The sequence below is a fragment of the Ricinus communis genome, chromosome 3 (assembly GCF_019578655.1).
Source record: "Ricinus communis isolate WT05 ecotype wild-type chromosome 3, ASM1957865v1, whole genome shotgun sequence".
Taxonomy (NCBI): domain Eukaryota; kingdom Viridiplantae; phylum Streptophyta; class Magnoliopsida; order Malpighiales; family Euphorbiaceae; genus Ricinus; species Ricinus communis.
In genome coordinates this window covers 26,503,072-26,522,156 of record NC_063258.1, presented here as the reverse complement: position 1 = coordinate 26,522,156, position 19,085 = coordinate 26,503,072, and the positions used below count along the sequence as shown (strand labels likewise).

General features: G+C 31.2%; 3 protein-coding genes across 4 annotated transcripts; all 3 read left to right on the top strand.

Annotated features, from left to right (window-relative positions):
• Nucleotides 1–3,336: 3,336 nt before the first annotated feature.
• Nucleotides 3,337–4,560, top strand: LOC8276222 (EG45-like domain containing protein). 2 transcript variants are annotated; one of them, XM_015725488.3, is made up of 3 exons: nucleotides 3,347–3,637; nucleotides 3,799–4,099; nucleotides 4,204–4,560. In XM_015725488.3, the coding sequence occupies exons 1-3, from the start codon at nucleotides 3,505–3,507 to the stop codon at nucleotides 4,208–4,210; spliced, it is 441 nt and encodes a 146-aa protein (XP_015580974.1). In that variant the 5' UTR covers nucleotides 3,347–3,504; the 3' UTR covers nucleotides 4,211–4,560. The 2 variants fall into 2 exon arrangements, with proteins under 2 accessions (XP_048227527.1, XP_015580974.1); XM_048371570.1 differs by lacking the exon at nucleotides 4,204–4,560 and having other exon boundaries at nucleotides 3,337–3,637; nucleotides 3,799–4,118.
• A 4,887-nt stretch (nucleotides 4,561–9,447) lies between these two features.
• Nucleotides 9,448–13,075, top strand: LOC8276223. Its single transcript, XM_002529325.4, has 6 exons — nucleotides 9,448–9,837; nucleotides 10,759–10,844; nucleotides 10,952–11,098; nucleotides 11,518–11,641; nucleotides 12,432–12,718; nucleotides 12,813–13,075. The coding sequence occupies exons 1-6, from the start codon at nucleotides 9,618–9,620 to the stop codon at nucleotides 12,903–12,905; spliced, it is 957 nt and encodes a 318-aa protein (XP_002529371.1). The 5' UTR covers nucleotides 9,448–9,617; the 3' UTR covers nucleotides 12,906–13,075.
• Nucleotides 13,076–13,831: 756 nt separating this feature from the next.
• LOC8276224 (boron transporter 4) lies at nucleotides 13,832–18,970 on the top strand. The gene is made up of 14 exons (XM_015725495.3): nucleotides 13,832–14,198; nucleotides 14,329–14,434; nucleotides 14,540–14,622; nucleotides 14,724–14,916; nucleotides 15,022–15,160; nucleotides 15,540–15,705; nucleotides 15,790–15,956; nucleotides 16,055–16,228; nucleotides 16,433–16,528; nucleotides 16,620–16,736; nucleotides 16,876–17,189; nucleotides 17,316–17,595; nucleotides 18,038–18,157; nucleotides 18,542–18,970. The coding sequence occupies exons 2-14, from the start codon at nucleotides 14,331–14,333 to the stop codon at nucleotides 18,593–18,595; spliced, it is 2,007 nt and encodes a 668-aa protein (XP_015580981.1). The 5' UTR covers nucleotides 13,832–14,198; nucleotides 14,329–14,330; the 3' UTR covers nucleotides 18,596–18,970.
• The last annotated feature ends 115 nt before the right edge of the window (nucleotides 18,971–19,085 follow it).

Here is a 19,085-nt window from a genome sequence, read left to right as displayed (position 1 = left end):
GATTTTATAACACTAAAATATCTATTTTAAGTTTATCGCTTTTATTTTATTTTATTTTTCATGTTTTTTTTTTTAATGAAATAAATTTATTGATAAATTTTAATTAAATATAGTATTCATATATATAATATAATATAATGTGGAGCCTCAATCACAATTAAATTAGCCATAAATTGGGGGCCATATGGGCGTTGTAGAAGTTGAACAGCTAGTCAAGAAAAATTGCTGATTGACAAGTGACTAATATCTGTCACAAAAGTTTGTTTTCTACAGATTGAACTGATCATGCTTCTTCCAAATTTACAGTCTATGGAGCAAAACACTGGAAAAGAAAAAAGGCAAAGCAAAGAGAAGAATCCAATTCCATGATCCATGTACATATCTGATTGCATTTGACTGTTTCTTTGATCAACGCTATTCAGCGTACAATTTGGCAGAGAAAAGGAAAAAGAAGCCGTGGTCATATATAGCACAAGGATGTGAATGAATATTCTTTTGCATTGTACTTTTTGAATTATTTGTGGAAAGGAAGAAAGAGTGGTCCAGTTAAAAGATCATTTGGCACGACGTTATAAAGAGCACAAAGACTAGGCAGTAAGCGCCCAGTCCACACGGCAAGGATAAATACTCTCATTGCTACTACTGTATGTGCATGTAACTAAGGTAATTCATAGATTCGTTTTCAAATTATATCACTATCCGATTGCTAATTGTCATTGCGTTATTGAAAATTATCAGCCACAGGCAATACTGGGGCTGTTAATTCAAGTCGGTGTGTCATAGATGGATCATGTTTTAACATATGTGCATGTAACTACTCAATTCAAACGGAAACGAAAAATTCTTAACTATACCATCTATAAAAATGCTAAGCAATCTCTGTTTGTTGCTCGCCAGTCTTGGCCATACAGGCTTTCTGGTCCTCCCTCTAGCACATGGGGTTTGGCCCTGTATACGCACAGAGGAGGAAGTGTAGCCTAAAGCATTTTCCGCCTGCTAATAGAAGACCCTTCTTTGCCGGGTGGAAGATTTAATAACTGGCCTCGTATTGATGATGGATAATAGACGGAGGAAAAAAAAAAAAAAACTCAAACCTAACCTGAAACTTTCGATTTCTACAGGTAGAAGACTAACCAGATTGATCAGACAATTTTTTATTTTCTATTGTCAACGTGTTTTAGTATCGTGAAATCTTATCCTCTGCCATTGTGAACGATGTTAACTATAACCTGTCAATGATGCAATCGTTGAATGGTGTACTTTATTAATTCGGTCGTGTATTTAGTTTTCTAAGTGTTTAATGAATATGAATATAGTCTATAAAAAGAAAAGAATAAAATATGTTATGATAGATCTCAATATTATTATAATCATCTAACATATTGGAGCAAAACTTAGGACTATCATGAAGTTTTCTGATTTGTATATTACGAGCTACATAATGTACTAGCATGATTGCACATGTTAGCCAATAATTAGTTGACAAGTTATACTCCGAATTTTCTAATGCCAAAACCTCTTTTTCTTTCCTTCCTTGCCTTCTTTCTTTCTTGCATTTCTTTGATACGAGAGATCTATAGATCTCTTATGTGCAGGATATACACCTTTCTCTTTCAGGTGACGATAATTAAATTATAATTATTGTTATTATTTCTTTTGGCACTAGAAAAGGTAGTTCTTTTCGTTCCCATAAATTAAATCACCCTTCAAACTTAGAAGTGGCAAAAACAATATATCTTCTGACCAAACTCAGACATGTTATGATGAGAGAAGCTAGCTGCCAAAGCAAATTATTGGATGCTTTTAATCTTGTTTGCAGAATTTGAATGAGTCTAGGCTGCACTTCAATCTCTACATAGTAACATGCATGCTGCTGACTAGCTAGTTACCAGTTGCCCACTTGTCTTAAGGCAATGGAGATGGAAGTTTCCATCTCTTATTTGTGTAGTCAGAGAATCATTAGAATTTGTGTCTTGTGAGTTATGTTATTTTTGCATGGACTGGCAGCCATTGCTGACCATATTATCCCTTTCACAATTTGCATGTTTTCCTTGTTTGGGTTGTCAGCATCCACCTTTACCTGCATTCTACTGGTCCCAACTATATATAAGATTAAACAATCAGTGCTGCGTCATTATTTTATCACAGAAAGTGTGAGCACGACTGCACGTATTACCTAAAACAGTTCCTTATTATTATTAGTAGTAATATCAAATTTTATGTAAATTAAAGGTCAAATGAACTCAGCAAGATTATGAGGTAGGTTAATGGTGATTTATAATACACAGAGTTGTGGTAGATTTTACTTGCAAGTAATGTGTTGGTGCTGCTCTAATTTGTTTAACATTCTTTAATAAGTAGTTGGTTGCATGCCTCTATCTTTATTGGATATATTTTAAAACAGAGCAATGATTGGGGCATCCGGTCAATGCTACTGATTTATATTCGTACATATATCTAATTCATAACCAACCTTGCAGTTGGTCAGATGTGAAAATTTTGAATTTGAATTTTATAAATATACAACTGTGTTAATGTTACACATCCTAAATTAACATTATATATATATAATTCTTATTTAATACTTAATATATACACTATAATAAATATAAGACTAATATATACTTATGAATATATTATATTTTAATATTAAATAATTAATACATATTTTATTATTTAAAATTTAATAAATATATATTAATTATTTATTAATTTAATATATAAATAAATACGTCATAGCTGAATAAAAAATGTCCTTATATATATATATCAAGAAAAAAAGAAGAGCAACTACTATCCGATAAAGGTACTGTACTTCTGTGAGCCCTTAAGAAGTCAACTTGTTGGTGGGCCTTATTATTGGTAGACAAGAACAAGGAGGACTATAAACTGTTGGAACTGATGAATAATTGAGATCAGTTTGAGATATTTTAAGGAAATTAAAAAAATGAATTATAATTTAAATTATTCAAAAATATTTTAAAAAATTTCAAGTTTTATTTATTTTTATTATGAGAAAAAATAAAAATAGACCAAAAAAGTAATATTGACAAAATGATAAAATAAAATCTCCATAGAACTAGATAAAAGTGTCTTATTATACAAAAGAATAAATAAATAATTCAATCTCTAATAAAAAAAGACTTTAAAAAGAGTTTTAGTTATTTAATAAATTGAACTAACTGAATAGTTATTCTTATATTACCGAATGCTGACTCTTGATCGTAAGCATTCAAGTTTTGCCAATATAAAATCTTTACCTTAATAGTTAAAAGTGAAGAAATTAGTTTACTTTTGCTTTTGAGAAGTATTATCTCCATTTAAATCCGCGTAACAAACAACGGGATACTGGGCACCACCAGACCACAACTTTCAGGCGGCCCACCGTCGTTTGAGTAAGGTTTCTGACCCAAAAAATTACGCAATTGAATTGAAAAGTACGCGTTCACTCGCAATATAAAAGGAAACCATCTTCCACCCCCTTGTTTCTCTAGAAGAATAAAAATGGAGTTATTATTAGGACCATCTCGTCTTCTTCGACGGCAACCTCTCTTCACCTTCTTTCTCATCTCTCTTCTTCTCTCTACTTCTCACGGCGATGTCGGCACTGCTTCCCAGTACAGCCCTCCATATTTACGTAAGTACCCTTCGTCAAGAACCCAAAAGAGTTTAGAACTTTATTACACTTCTCTTCTTTTTTTTCTTTTTTTCTTTTTTTGAGAAATTACACTTCTCTCTTTTATTGTCATTTATTATTGATCTTTTCATTTTCTATGCGGGCTTTTGTTATACATTTAGCGACGACTTGCTATGACAATGATGCGTCGCAGTTTCCCCCGAATAATTTATTTGCGGCAGCTGGAGATGGAATATGGGACAATGGGGCTTCGTGTGGAAGAGAATATTTGGTGAGGTGCATCAGTGCCTCGGTTGCTGGTTCTTGCCAACCTGACCAAACTATTCAAGTCAAGATTGTTGATTATGCTTTTTCAACTCCGATCCCGCCTTCGGCTTCCGGCACCACCATTATCTTATCGGAAACAGCTTTTGGGATTATTGCTAATTCATCTGCTACTTCTATTAATATCGAATTCCAACAGTAATAATTATTTCTCTCAGCTCCATTGTCTTCTTCTTCTTTTTCAATTAAGTTACTGGTAATTCTGTAAAGGAACTGTTTTCTTATAGTGAAAAGTTACGCAGGGTATGATCGAAGGGAAGAGAAATATGGTGCAAATTTAATGGCGCATGAAGCTGGAAAAAGAAAAGAGGATACAAAAGAGATTTCCTCAGCGAATTACTTGTAAAATTGTAAATTTTAGTTTATTTTTGTAATCAATCTGATGAAATTGTATCTAGGTAACTACGTCAAGTGGTTGCAATCCTTCCTTCAACCTTCAAAAAAAAAAAAAAAAAAAAAACTGAGAGAGAACAAGAAAAAGAAGACACCAAGAAATTGTAATTTGTAATTTTTAATCAAATCCGTGGGATTAATTCATGATTGTTGCGCGGTATGACGCTTTCATATATTTACTTATTATATAAAAAAATCAGAGTTGAGGGGTTTATCAATTCCGATCTGACTAAATTAGTAATTTATTTTTTGCTAGAATGTAATTAGTAATATATTAATGAAATCTGCAAAATAAACTATAATACCACTAATTTTTCGATATTGCACCTACCTAACACTAAAAGAATTCCTTAAAACGGTAGGATTTGAATTCTGGTGTAAAGGTGATTGTTGCCTCACCTTTAATCACTACACTCATGGCTTACTGGCAAGTAAATTAGTAAATAAAGGCATATACTCCGAAAAGAAAGAAAACAAATTTGAAAGGAAGAATTTAAATGGCGTAATCATTAATGTTTATTGGATGCGTCGTAGTTTTTCTGGAAGCTTCTGAATGCTAATTCGTCTAGTTCGTGGAATGGATTCTTGCTAGCTGTAACCATACAAAATTTGTCTGCACTTTGGCGATAGGTTAATATTGTACCTCCAACAAGACGAGTTATTGATAAGTCCGAATACTTTTTATTTAATATTTAATTAAAAATTATTTATTTATTCGTGTATTAAATAATCGTTATTATTATCTAAATTATAAAATTAAATTAATACATGTAATATAATAAATTATTTAATATTTAATATCAATTTATAATATTTTAAAAATAATAGCAGATTAATTATTTTAAAATATTTTTTAAATTTTAAATTTATTGATATAATAATATAAAATTTATTATCAATATAATAATAATTATTATTTTTTAAGATTATAAATATTATATAATTAAAAGATTAATTTATTATTAAAAATTATAATTTAAAATATCATTTTTAAAATTAAATTTAGTATCTAATTAAAATATTAATTTATTAATTAAAATAATATTAAAATTTAATTAATATGTTATCTCTTAATCATTATCTTATTAACAAGTTATTTATTAATTCATATAATATTAAAATATAACTAATATACTTATTTTTAGAATAAAAGGTAAATTCACTGTCAATAAAAAAGATCATGATAGTCTTACATGTTAAAAATAAAACTTTTTATTAACTATTCAAATGAGATTAATATGAATAAATTTTTATTTTTAATATAGTTTAATTTTAGTATCTAATAAAAATAATAACTTTTAAATATTTATTTTATTTAAAAATTTAAAATTTAAGTACATAGTAATTTAATAAAATCAAAATAAGTGTTTTTAATAAGTTTGAATTTTTTAAGAATTAAATTATGCTAAAAATAAAAGATATAGACAAGTAAAATTTATTATTTTAATTAGATATTAAAATTAATTTGTGTTGTACTCTAATTTGATAATAAAATTTATTTTGAACAAGTTTAATATTTGATATAAATTTGAAGATTAAATTGTAATTTTAAATTACTAGTTTAGTCCTCCAACTAATACGAAATAGACAGTAGTTGGTTTTATTAAAATTTAATTAAATTTTAATTTAATAAAAAAAAACAGAAACTGAATTATATATTAGACCAAATCTTATAAGATAAATAGTAATTAACTCTAATTTTTTATATTAATCTATTAATTAATAAACTATATTTTAAATTAAACAGTAACTCTAATATTAAGAATAGCATATTAATTATATTTCAATATTATATTAATTAATTAATATTTTTCTAATAAGATAATGGTATTAATTTTATTCTAAAAATAATATATTAATTATATTTTAATATTATGTTAACTAATAAAATAATTTTTAATTAGATAATAATTCTAATTTTTGAAAATATTATTTTAAATATTATATTTAATAATAAATTAATTTTTAATTATATAATAAAATTCTAATTTTATAAAATAATAATATCAATTATATTAATAATATTAACTTATGTAATACTAAAATCAATTAATAAAAATTTTAAAATTATTTTTACTATTTGAACTAATGAAATTTTACTATTTTAAAAGGATTAAGAAGGACATTTAAAAATAATTAGTATGCTATTATTTTTAAAATATTATAAATTAATATTAAATTTTAGAAATTTATTAAAATTAAAATAATAATAACGATTGTGAAACACATAGAATAAACAATCAATTAAGATAAAAAATTACACTTGCATAAACAATATATACGTATATTTAATATGTGGTTTTGGGATTATGAATACGTTTTAATTATAAAAGTTACTAATATGTTAATTATATTTTATATACAATAAATATTTAAAGTATAATAAATATGAGCTTTGAAGTTCTTTGTGCATAAGAGATCTTGAAATTACATAGTCCAATCTTAGTTAGAGAGTCCAGTTGGGACTAGAAAAAAACGAGAAAAATAAAAAATGCCTCAAGGTTTCTTTTATTTATTTTAATTTTCTCTTTTTATTTCCTTTTTGAAACAATCACGATAGGTACCACATTTTAGGTGAAAAGTAGAAATAGTGGTGAAATAATAGAAAAAGAATGCCTCAACCTTGACTTTCCCATTGCAGAGTCCATTGCTTTAATTAATTATTCAGAGTTTCAAATTAATCGCAGAGGATGAACAGATAAAGGAGATATTTTGGAACTGTTTTTATTTCTTTTTCAAAATAAAATAATTTCAAATAACCATTACTTTTTTACCACTCAACAGTTAATAGATAAATAAATATCAAAATGCATGGCTAGTACGACTTAATAATAATTATATACCAAATATTTTTTTCAGGGAAATTGTATATCAAATAAATAATTTTAACCATATATTATAAATATATTGAAAATATGTTAAAAAAACTAAAAGAAAAAACATAATAAAAATTTAAAGAAAAACAGACATGAAATAAATGCATATTTGCTAAAAAAAGTACCAAATGCATATCTATCTTATTTTTAAAATAAAAGTTTAACATTGTTCATATTTTTAATATAAGAATATTAAGTTACTATATTTTCTAAATATTTTTTCTTTCAACTATCCGGCTAAAAGTCCCTTTAAAATATGGACTTGTATCTCATGGGCAGATTTGCTTTGAATTGGGCCCAAGTTGATTAGTGTTTATTTGGTTTTGAGAAAATAAATTTTCTTAGAATAATTTCAATTATCTATGATTTATGATTTTTTTAAATTACCTATAGTTATTTTCAAGAATATTTATTCTTCATTTTTTATGTTGGATGACGTCAAACCCTACTGTGACTCATCCAAAGATTTTTGGAGATGGATAGTTCATTTCCAAAGTTAGATTTGGTAAAGGGGATTGACAAATGGCTGAATTGATGCAATAGTGATAGAGGAATAAAATATTGAGATACTTAATATGTACTTAATGTATGTTGTTTTTTATTAAACATATACCTCTAATTATTACTTTTTTTTTTATTTTATAAATGTTTCACATTGTTTTTAGCTTTTTGAAATACTGTAAATTTTAACTAAATTATTCATTTAATTTTAATATTGAAATAAATTGATATTTCATATCATTAGTATTTAAATCTAAATATAATTAAAAATCACCATATATTTTTTTTGGTGTATGCCAAAAGTATACGAGATATATATTATTTTTTTCAATATATACCAATATATACTTTTTCCTTCACTTAATTTATCACATTTTTCAGATTTGATATTCTCACTACATCTCCAAATTCTTAAATTATCAAAATATATTTTATATTTATCTATTTATCTATTCATCACTAATATCATAAAATCAAACAAAATGCAATAATATTTTATAAAAATTAATATGGTTCAGATTTTGTATCTGTTAAAAATTTACCGAACATTTTCATGGCTCTATAGATAATTTAATAAGCTAATAGTTTTTTTTTCCGTGTAGGGATTTGCGATCCCAGGTAAGATCGGTTCAGGATCATGGGATCCTTTTCTATCAGATAGGACGAGCTCCAAACGAACAATTTCAACGAAATCTTTCAATTTCTTATTTTACTATGTTCAAACCGTAGACAAAAGGATCACCCTAAGATGATTATCTCATGGCTATTGAGAAAGCCGACAGGGAATTCCATTAATAACTGGCCGTTTTGATCCTTTGGAACAACTCGATGGATCGGTCCGGAAAGCTAATCCATCGACTGAGAAAGAAGGTTCTTCCATATATTTTCTTTCAAAATATATTCAACATTTTTTCATCTTCTAGGATTTTTTTTCGATCTAATTTTGAAAACACATCTCCAAATTTTAAAATCAGTAATATAATTTTTAGATTTATGTTTATTTATTTATGGTATCTCAAAATTGATCAGAATGCAATAATATTTCATCAAACCTAATTTTAGATTATTGAATCTAGAATTTTTTTTTAAAATCTAAAATTTCTCTCTTTTATATATTTATTTATTGAAAATAATATTTTTGATATTAAATTATTTCTGAAATCACTCTTACTAGTTGACTTCTTGAGATAATTGATATATGCAAATTATTTTTAGTATTTAATATTAGAATCTTGAATTTTTTTATTTATTTTTAAGGGTTTTGTGTGTTATTTTTTATTATCTTTAGAAAAAGTAAAATGGAGTATTTTTATAAATAAAACTTCATATTAAAATATTTTCATTATTGGAATTCTTATAAATATTTACAAAAATATTTATTGTGTTTGTGGCATTTATTAAAAGAATGCTTTTGATTTTTTCATTGAACTTTATCTTGCAGGCCCAGTCATCTAATCCTAGTTAAGACGACAAGTCGTTTTATGTCGCTGTCGTCTTCGTGAGTTACTTTTCCATGTAACGTTTCGTGGAAAGAAACCGACGTGGACTCTACGTAGAAGACGAAGAGGTCAAAGCCAAGACAAAAGAAAAACAGCAGTAATCAGATGAGGTGCGCTCTAAGCTAACTAGAAAAGATCACCAGTCATATCTAAGGCCCCAAAATTATCCATACTTGTTATTAATTATTAAATTCCTCTTGAAAATACATATCAATATTTCCTTGTATAAAAGGTTTTAATCTATTTTCAGAAAAAAGAAAAAAAACGTTTTTAATCTTTCTCCATATGAGATTAAATATCCAAAATTGAAAATTCCCAAATCCAATTGAAAAGTTTTATACTTTTCTTTCATTTCATTTCAGTAATCAATTTAGGGTTTAGAATCAGATGAAAGGAGAAGTGCAGCTAGAGGCATTGAGTGCAGACAATCCTCCTAGTGACTCTGATCCTTTGTTACAGAACCAGGCTCACTCACCGTCATCATCATTGCCGGTACCAGGACGTTTGAGTGAGATTGATAATGAAGAAGATGATGATGATGTTGATGATATAGAGAATGCTTCTGTTCCTACTTGTCGAATTTGTCTCGAGAGCGATTGTGAACCAGGTGAAGTTATCAAATTCTTAATAAAGTTTAAATCTTTTAGACTTTTTAAGTTTAGTTTTTGTTACAATTGTGATTGGCGATTGCTAAATCTTACTCTTTTTTTTTTTTTTTTTTTTACTGCTTTCTGGTGTAATCAGTGATTAGAATTGAGTTTGCAAGTAATTTTATTCATTAGATGGGCTAAAATTATGCAATATACTTGGATACATTTGCAAATTGTTTGGTCCATTGTGCCGGTTGACTCTTGACAAAGTCTAAATTAATTGTTTGTTCTAGCTTATTCTAGGGTAGGTTTTTTTTTTCTTGTAATTTGTACGAGGATTAATAACTGGGATTTCTTGTTTCAAGAACATGGAATTCGAGGTTAATAATTTTTAAAAAAAGAAGAATGTACCCGTTTACTACTTGATTAAAGGAAAATAAACAAAAGGGAAAAAAGGAAAAACTTTGTCTTAAAGATATCTAGAGAATGACAAGCTTTCCCTACTATGATGTGAAAACTAAGCTGATTCTCCTTCCATGCAATTCCTATGTTTTTAAATCCCTACTGTAGAGCCACCAGGTGAACATAACCCCATTTTACTTACGTGGTTGACAAATATCCTTTTTGTACATTTAATGGAATCATGGAACACCCTGCAAAGTGGCACTTTCTGCAGCCATATTGTGATGTTTTTCTTTTCTCTGTTTCATTGAAATCAAGGTTATTAAACCAACCTTAGCTTTGAGATTAACGTATACATGACAAAAGCTCTAGTTACTAATTTTCATCCTTCATTTCTAATTGTAGATAAGAAGTAATGTTGGGTTACTGAAGTTATATAATACGGTTTCCCTACATTTTTCTTGTGTTCAAGCTCTATTTTGTTGTATGTTATTTCTTTTCCCCACTAGTCTGATGTTGTTTGCTTGATTTTATAGGTGATGAGTTAATATCTCCATGCATGTGCAAAGGTACTCAACAGTTTGTTCATCGATCATGCCTTGATCATTGGCGCTCAGTTAAGGTAAGTCCTATGTTATAAGACTTGATACACATAATATATCTTTCATCCTTTAATGTGTTTTATTGTTTCCATTGATCTAACAACAGCTTTCTTTCTTCTTTAAATAGGAAGGATTTGCTTTCTCACATTGCACAACATGTAAAGCCCAATTTCATCTTCAAGTTGCTTTGTTTGAGGACAACTCATGGCGTAAGATGAAATTCAGAATTTTTGTGACGAGAGATGTTATTATTGTATTTTTGGTTGTGCAGACTGTGAGTTACTTTACTACTTTTTCTTTTCCTTTTCCTTTTCCTTTTCCTTTTATTTTCAACCCCCTCAGCCATGCAACTACAAGAAAAAGAACAAAGCCTAATGCGGTTTGAACTTAAGATGTCTGTTTTGGAAATTCTAAGTCCATATCGTTGCGTATAAAAGATTCACATTCGCAAAGAAAGCAGAGAACAATTTTATCTGCTTTTGTCTTCATTGCGTTAGTTTTGCTTTCACTGTAAAATTAAGGTGTGAACAAATCTAACTGACATTTCTTTCCAGCAGAGCTGTATCCTAAAAGACTTGACGTCCTTAGCTGATTTACTTAAAGAGTACCTTTTATGTGGTCCCAAATTAAGAAGTATCTTTCTTCTTTTATTTAAATAACCACCTAATATCTGAGTAAATTTGTGTCTTTCAGGTAATTGCTGCAATGGGTGGCTTTGCATACCTTATGGACAAAGATGGCGCCTTTAGGAACTCATTTAGTGATGGTTGGGATCGCATCCTGTCAAAACATCCTATACCATTTTATTATTGCATAGGTATTTTTATGGTTTGGCAGTTTTCTTTTTCTTGTTTTATTTAATTTCTTTGCTAGGACTTTAGTATTGGAAATTCTGGTCTTGGCTGCTAAGAAATAATTACTGTACTATTATGCTAGTTGAGATGCTAGTTTAGCAGCCTCTTTCCCTTTCAGTAATTGTCTGATTGGCAAACATTTATAATTTATATTGCATAGAAAATGGATATTAGAAAAGAGGTGGGAGGAAGGAGTGTTTGCTTGCTAATTTGGATTTATGTTTCGGTAATGATTTGGATATGGTTTTATATCAGAGTACACTTCCTCTAGGGCACTACTCAATATTTACGGAAGATAATGTCGCCTCTTATATAAAACTTCGCTCTCGGTGTTTTCTGTGAAATTTGTTGTATTCTCATGTGTATATGTCCTTGATATATGCATTCTGTTTGCTGATCTTTTTAGCATCTAGAACAGCTCTATCCGAAGCTCTTATGTCAAACTCCCCTCTTTCATGATATGAATTCTCCTTTGAGAATTATTTATTTCAGCAATTTTAGCTTCTAATGGCTTTTCTCCTGGATATATTTAAACTATTTCAAGACTCAATGGTTTACAATAATGCTCTAAGTGGTCAATATGGGAGTCTTTTGAGTGTTTTTGTGTATTTCTTTGTGGTGGTAGGCTGTTGCTCAGTCACCTTTCTTTTGGGGGCATATAAACTGGAAAAATATCTTGCTTGCTTGTACACCCTCTTCTCTTGAGTGCAGGATACTGACTAACCATTATTTTCTATGCTGGGTTTGCACCAGGAGTACTGGCTTTTTTTGTTCTTCTTGGGTTTTTCGGCCTCATATTACATTGCTCGTCCCTTAATAGTAATGATCCACGTATGGCTGGCTGCCAGAATTGCTGTTATGGATGGGGAATTCTGGACTGTTTCCCGGCATCTATGGAAGCATGCTTTGCGTTGGTTTTGGTTTTTGTTGTTATCTTTGCCATTCTTGGCATAGCTTATGGTTTCCTTGCTGCCACCGTGGCCATTCAGAAGATCTGGCAGAGACACTATCACATCCTTACTAAGAGGGAGTTAACAAAGGTAATTTCTTAATCCATATCAATTGTTATTTTAACTAACATCCTCGAGGACCGGGCTCCACAATTTAGGAATACTTGGTGTTAAAATTTTGCAGGAATACATAGTAGAGGATCTTCATGGTTGTTATACACCAGCAAAATTGGATTCAGAACATGAAGAACGTCTGAAAATGCTTAAGCTGTTGTAGTATGATATGATGGTTGATGCAATTACAAGATCTGTTTTAAAGTGTAACTAATTTATCAGAGATTTTAAAGTAGCAAAGCTTTTGTTACCAAGCTAAAGAAGTTACATTTTGTATTTGTTTGACAATCGTATTTAATAGAGCAAGGATGAAAGAGAGTATATTTTCATTTCTCTCTAAATGTTATGCGACTTTTGAACCTGATATTCTGGAACTTACTGGAGGACGTTTATCAATCTCAGTTCACGTTTAAATTCATTCACGCCTTGACTGTAATCTGTATCAATTTTCAGCAAGAGTGTGGTCAGTTGCCATTTTGCTTTGGGCGTGACAGGATCGGCTTCCCTTAACAAATCGGGCTGTGACTGATTCAATTGGTTTTTTCATACTGTATTTTATCATTACGAAGTCTCAGCTATGTTAGTTGACGGACATCATCACAGTTCATGCTTATATACTGTGAGAGGTTTGATAGTTCTCTCGTTAAGCACCTGCCTCGTAGTACTAGTGGCTAGGACAGAAATGATGTTCCTTCTCTAGTTTTCTTGGTTTTTACCAAGGAGCAATTCCTGTGTAAAGACAAAAGCTGGATTCATCCATGTATTTTGGTCACAGTAGGCGGTTCTGATCTTGTGCCTTCTGGTTCCCTATGCAGTTTATTTACACTCTGATTCGATCATGCTTAGACTTTCAAGCCTTAGTGTTGAACTTGTGGCTTTTACGTAAACCCAATATGTTAAATGCCAAGGTGATTGTCATGCAAAATTGAGATATCTGGTAAACATGGAAGCCAATATTCTTAATTTATAAACTTTGTACAGAAACTGTAGCCTCGTTAGCCGGCAGCTAGCCGGTGGTGCATTGTAATTGACATAAGCCAAAGCAAAATAAAATGACCTATAATGTCTTAAGTAGTATCTTTTCTAATAAAAGAAAGAAGTACATAACTAATGCCTTGGGCCACTAATCAAAGAAAGAAGTGCCACTTGTTAATAACACCCCTTTACTGTCAAAACTCCAAAAAAACGGCTCCCGCGGTGTTATCATTCCTATATTTGAAGTGAGAGAGAACCATCCGCCTTCTCTGTCTCTCTCTCTCTCTCTCTCTCTTCCCTTTTATCACCACCTTTGACAGACATACAAGAAAAAAACACCTGTTTCATGCCAACCTTTTTGTTAACTATTGTTTAATTTTCTTGCAATATTGTTTTAAGCAAAAGAAGGGCTAATCTTTCTGATTTCTGTTTTGCTTCTTCATCGCTGGGGTGGGACGCCTGTTCGGCGTTCGTTTTCCAGGTAAGAATGCAAAATGAGGATTGAATGTCAGAAAGAAACTTTGTCTGCCAAACTTTTTTTTCCTTCCTGTTCCTTTAAAAGGATGTTAGATGTTGGATTTCTGATCTTTTGAACATGTTGTTGCATATAGCGATGAACAGCTTTAAAAATCCTTTCCAAGGTATTGTTCAAGACTTTAAAGGGCGAAAGGCATGTTACCTGAATGATTGGAGCAATGCACTGTGTACAGGCCCCAGGTTTTATTATCACCTTTTCTTCTTGTAAACTCTGATTTAGCATTTCTTTTATGAGGTTAAGATTGATTCTGATGAAGGATAATTATTTCACATTAATTATGTTAGGATACTGGCTCCCACCACCTATATTTTATTCGCTTCTGCTCTTCCGGTTATTGCCTTCGGAGAACAACTTAGCAGAGAAACAGGTTTCCTCTTATTGTATCCTAATATACAAATGCCAAACATTTTTCCTATACAAATTATAGAATGTATTGCGTTTGCTAAAGAACTTTTTCTTCCCATTTAGATGGAAGTCTGAGCACAGTGGAGACCCTGGCTTCGACTGCTATGTGCGGTATCATACACTCATTGATCGGTGGCCAGCCATTGTTGATTCTGGGAGTTGCAGAGCCAACTGTCATAATGTATAGTTATCTGTACAGTTTTGCAAAAAAAACTGATGCCATTGGACAAAAGCTGTACTTGGCTTGGGCTGGATGGTACGCGTACAGGATTCAAATCTTTATTTTTTTTTTCCCGTTCTCAATAGGGGATATTGATTGTTGAAATATGTAGTTAATGAGTGATGATTTTGAGTTCTGTAGGGTATGTGTGTGGACAGCTTTTCTACTCTTCCTTCTTGCTATATTCAATGCTTGTACCATCATCAATAGATTCACAAGGGTTGCAGGAGAACTTTTCGGCATGTTAATTGCTGTCCTTTTCATTGAACAAGCTGTGAAGGTACGCAAAAAGCATTTTTAACAAACAAACAAGAAACAAATTTAGTAGAAATTGAAGAGCCATAAAAAAAAAAAAGCAACAGCAATCTTTTCTCTTTTCTTCTTAAATCTTCCTTACATTTTCTCATAATAGCAGCTCCCTTTTATTTGGGAGAAAAAACAAAATCAACAACTCTTAATTAACACCATACTTTTTACCGTACTTTACTTTTTTCTACACTCAAGCCATACTTTGTACTAATAACACTTATAATATCTTTCTAACGTGACAGCAAAAGTACTAATTTCAACATTTATGAACTACAGAAGCAGATTAACTGCTAATGAAGAGGGAATTGCATTTGGTTGTTAAAGAAAACAAAATGTTGCTTGAATTGCAGGGGATTGTAGGTGAATTCAAAATTCCTGAAGGTGAAGATCCAAAGTTGGAAAAATATAGTTTTCAGTGGCTATACACAAATGGGCTGCTAGGGATCATATTCAGTTTTGGATTACTCTTCACTTCTTTAAAAAGTAGAGGTGCAAGATCTTGGCAGTACGGGACAGGTTTGTGAAGCGAATTTACAAGGGCCCTTTGGCATGAACCAACCATTTCTTCAGAAATCTCACATTATCTTACCATTTAAACAGGATGGTTTCGCAGTTTCATTGCCGACTATGGAGTTTCTTTAATGGTAGTATTATGGGCAGCATTATCATTTACCATACCAGGCAAAGCTCCTTCTGGAGTTCCTAGGAGACTACAAAGTCCTCTTCCGTGGGACTCTGCATCCTTGGAGCATTGGACTGTAGTCATGGTAAATTATGCAGCTGCTTGCGTTATCCTTCTATATAGCACATTGTCTTTTGGTATTGAATATTTTAATTGACAATAATATTCTTGCTTAAATTACAGGATATGCTGAAGGTCCCACTACCATACATATTTGCTGCCTCGATACCTGCTGTCATGGTTACTGGTCTTTATTTTTTTGACCATAGTGTTGCTTCACAATTGGCACAACAGAAAGATTTCAATCTGAAGAAACCCTCAGCTTATCATTATGATATCTTAATCCTGGGTGTTATGGTATATTATTTGTTTCCTCTATTTCTTTTCCTGAAATCTGCATAGATGTCTACATTTTTTTTAAATATATACTCTGATCTGTTAATTACTTGGACTTGTTATATTATCTGATCTCCTCTTTTTCCTTTCTACCAGTTATTAAGCTTTAAATCAATTGTGAATTCTGCATTAAATTCTGCCTTTTTTTTTGAATATATTATATAGACTCTGATCTGTGGATTACTTGGACTCCCTCCCTCTAATGGGGTGCTCCCACAATCTCCTATGCACACCAAGAGCTTATCCGTTCTTAACAGACAGGTGGGGCATTGACTTAAAGCATCTGTGCACAATTACTTATGGGAACATAATCTCTGTATATTCTCATAAAGTCTGTTTATCATTAATGCAGTTGATTAGGAAGAAGATGGTAAAAAGGGCTAAGGAAGGCATGAAACTAAATGCGACCAACTCTGAAATCTATGGCAGGATGCAGGAGGTGTTCATAGAATTAGAGAAAACTCCGCCTGTAAGTTCTCAGTTTATGTAATTAGGTTGTTTTGAATCTCTGTCACCTGCTGACTTATTGGGATAAGCTTCTGTAATTTTACTTTGTATAATTGCTTACGTAACAACTTCTTGATAATGGTAGTATATTTCTGTTGTAGCCTTCAGCAGCTAAAGAGCTGCAGGACTTGAAGGATGCAGTTATAAGTGAGGATGGAGGGATTACAAGCGGTCGCTTTGATCCTGAAAAGCATATTGATGCTTACTTACCTGTCCGAGTTAATGAGCAAAGACTTAGCAACTTCCTCCAATCAGTTCTTGTGGGAGGATCCTTACTTGCTATGCCTATAATCAAGAAGATTCCAACATCAGTTCTCTGGGGCTATTTTGCATACATGGCCATTGATAGTCTCCCCGGAAGCCAGTTCTGGGAAAGATTATTACTGCTTTTTGTTGCTCCTAGCCGGCGATACAAGTAAGTAGTGATATTTTTTAGTGCCTTTCTGAGTTCTGGCATTTATAAGATGTAAGATGCAAAAAATTAGCATAAGATGTACTTTTCCAGGCTAATAACCTCTGACTTTGAAACAACTTCTGACAGGATTTTGGAAACAGCACATGCTTCTTATGTAGAGAGAGTGCCCTTTAAGTACATAGCTACTTTTACGCTCTTGCAGCTTGTGTATCTTCTTGTTTGTTTCGGAATAACTTGGATACCTATCGCTGGAATCTTGTTCCCCTTGCCATTCTTTCTGCTCATAAGTATAAGGCAGCATATACTTCCCAAATTCTTCGACCCCCTTTACCTTCGGGAATTGGATGCTGCTGGATATGAGGAAATTGAGGGAGCTCCAAAACGTTGTCATGGTGTCTCATTCAAGGTACATTCACATCTTCTTTATGGCTGACTGGCCAAAGTCCTTAAATTTCGTTCTTGTTCGTATGTAAGTTAATTGTAATTGCGATGTAGGAGATCTAGAACAATATCAGTCAATCATCATTAATAAAACGCAGGCATGAATTGTAGTGATTTCTATGTTGTTGCATAGATTATTATTTATTACCAGAGGATTTGGGAATAAGTTTTCTTTTCCTGCTTGATGTGTAAATATCATGTCTCTTGATTTAAGCGAGTAGTCTCAGTTTTAAACATTTCAACTATGTTTGAATGGTTAAGATAGTAAATTCTAGATTAAATAATTAATCTTTTGAGGTAAAACGCTATTAAAGCATGTAGTCTGCCAGTGCTCCAGAAAATGCAGCATGCAACAGTTTTATTGAATATGCACCAAAACTAGTGTAAATTGTTATATGTGTTGGCAGGATTCGGATGAAGAGTCTGACTTTGAATCATGTGTTTCTGAGATACTGGATGAGCTGACCACCAGTAGAGGAGAGCTGAAGCTTAGATCTAAAAAGTTCAGTAATGAAAGGAACTTGCAGGCAAGAACATAACCTCTAATTTCTAGAAATTTATGAAATATTCGTATCTTGCATTACAAATTTACAATTTCAGAAGTTAGAGTCAGTATATCGCAGTCCCCCTTTCAAGTACTAAAGGGGGAATCCAAGCACAACTGAAGAACAGATTTGTTTGCTTATTTGAAAATGGATTCTGTGTCCATATATTAATTGGAAGAAGTAACGCTTAAAAGAACTTTTCCAAACTTGTAATGGAAAAGTTCAGCAATCTTGGGAATCAAGCGATGAATGGAAGAGCTTTCTACTAAGTGTTGATCAAGAAAGCAATATCTCCTGGAAATACACGTCTACATTTGTTGCTTCTATATGCAATTCTAACAATATCTGCTTGTGTCGGTGGTGCAGGTCCACCCAGAGTACGATGCTGCAGAGAGTGAGGACAGTGTTGTAAGATTATGAAGAATATTTGTAACTTTGATTCTTTAAACAGAATCAGAGAAGGTGGTTGAATACTGTATTCAGAGTTCTTTTATCTGTATTAATGAGAAAATACAAGAAAGAAACAGAAAAGGAGATTACAAAAATGAGGATGCAACACACAAAGGAGAAAGAAGCATACTTCTTTTTTACTAGGATGTAGTATAATTAGATAATCTTCTTATTCAGATTAATCGTTAACTCTGCCAAAAAGAAAAAGACACCTGTATCTTTAATGAGGTAGAGGAGGAAAGGTTGGCAGGCAAAAGGATAGAAAATGGAATGATTTTGATAAAATACTTGAATAGATGCATATATTTATTTATTGGAAAAAGGTTATATATTTTTTATATCTTAATTTTTTTGTGTATATGAGAATTTACTTCATCTTTAGGGACAGGATGAAATTACCCCATAGTCATCCCTAACTTGCAATTGTCTGCGGTAACTTCAAAAAGTACTGTAGTTGTTC

Coding starts and splice junctions, on each gene's coding strand:
- LOC8276222 (XM_015725488.3), top strand. CDS start 3,505: ATGGAGTTATTATTAGGACCATCTCGTCTTCTTCGACGGCAACCTCTC. Junction 3,638..3,798: donor GTACAGCCCTCCATATTTAC/GTAAGTACCCTT, acceptor TTATACATTTAG/CGACGACTTGCTATGACAAT.
- LOC8276223 (XM_002529325.4), top strand. CDS start 9,618: ATGAAAGGAGAAGTGCAGCTAGAGGCATTGAGTGCAGACAATCCTCCT. Junction 9,838..10,758: donor CGAGAGCGATTGTGAACCAG/GTGAAGTTATCA, acceptor TTGATTTTATAG/GTGATGAGTTAATATCTCCA. Junction 12,719..12,812: donor CTAAGAGGGAGTTAACAAAG/GTAATTTCTTAA, acceptor AAAATTTTGCAG/GAATACATAGTAGAGGATCT.
- LOC8276224 (XM_015725495.3), top strand. CDS start 14,331: ATGAACAGCTTTAAAAATCCTTTCCAAGGTATTGTTCAAGACTTTAAA. Junction 15,706..15,789: donor ATCTTGGCAGTACGGGACAG/GTTTGTGAAGCG, acceptor CCATTTAAACAG/GATGGTTTCGCAGTTTCATT. Junction 16,529..16,619: donor TATCCGTTCTTAACAGACAG/GTGGGGCATTGA, acceptor TCATTAATGCAG/TTGATTAGGAAGAAGATGGT.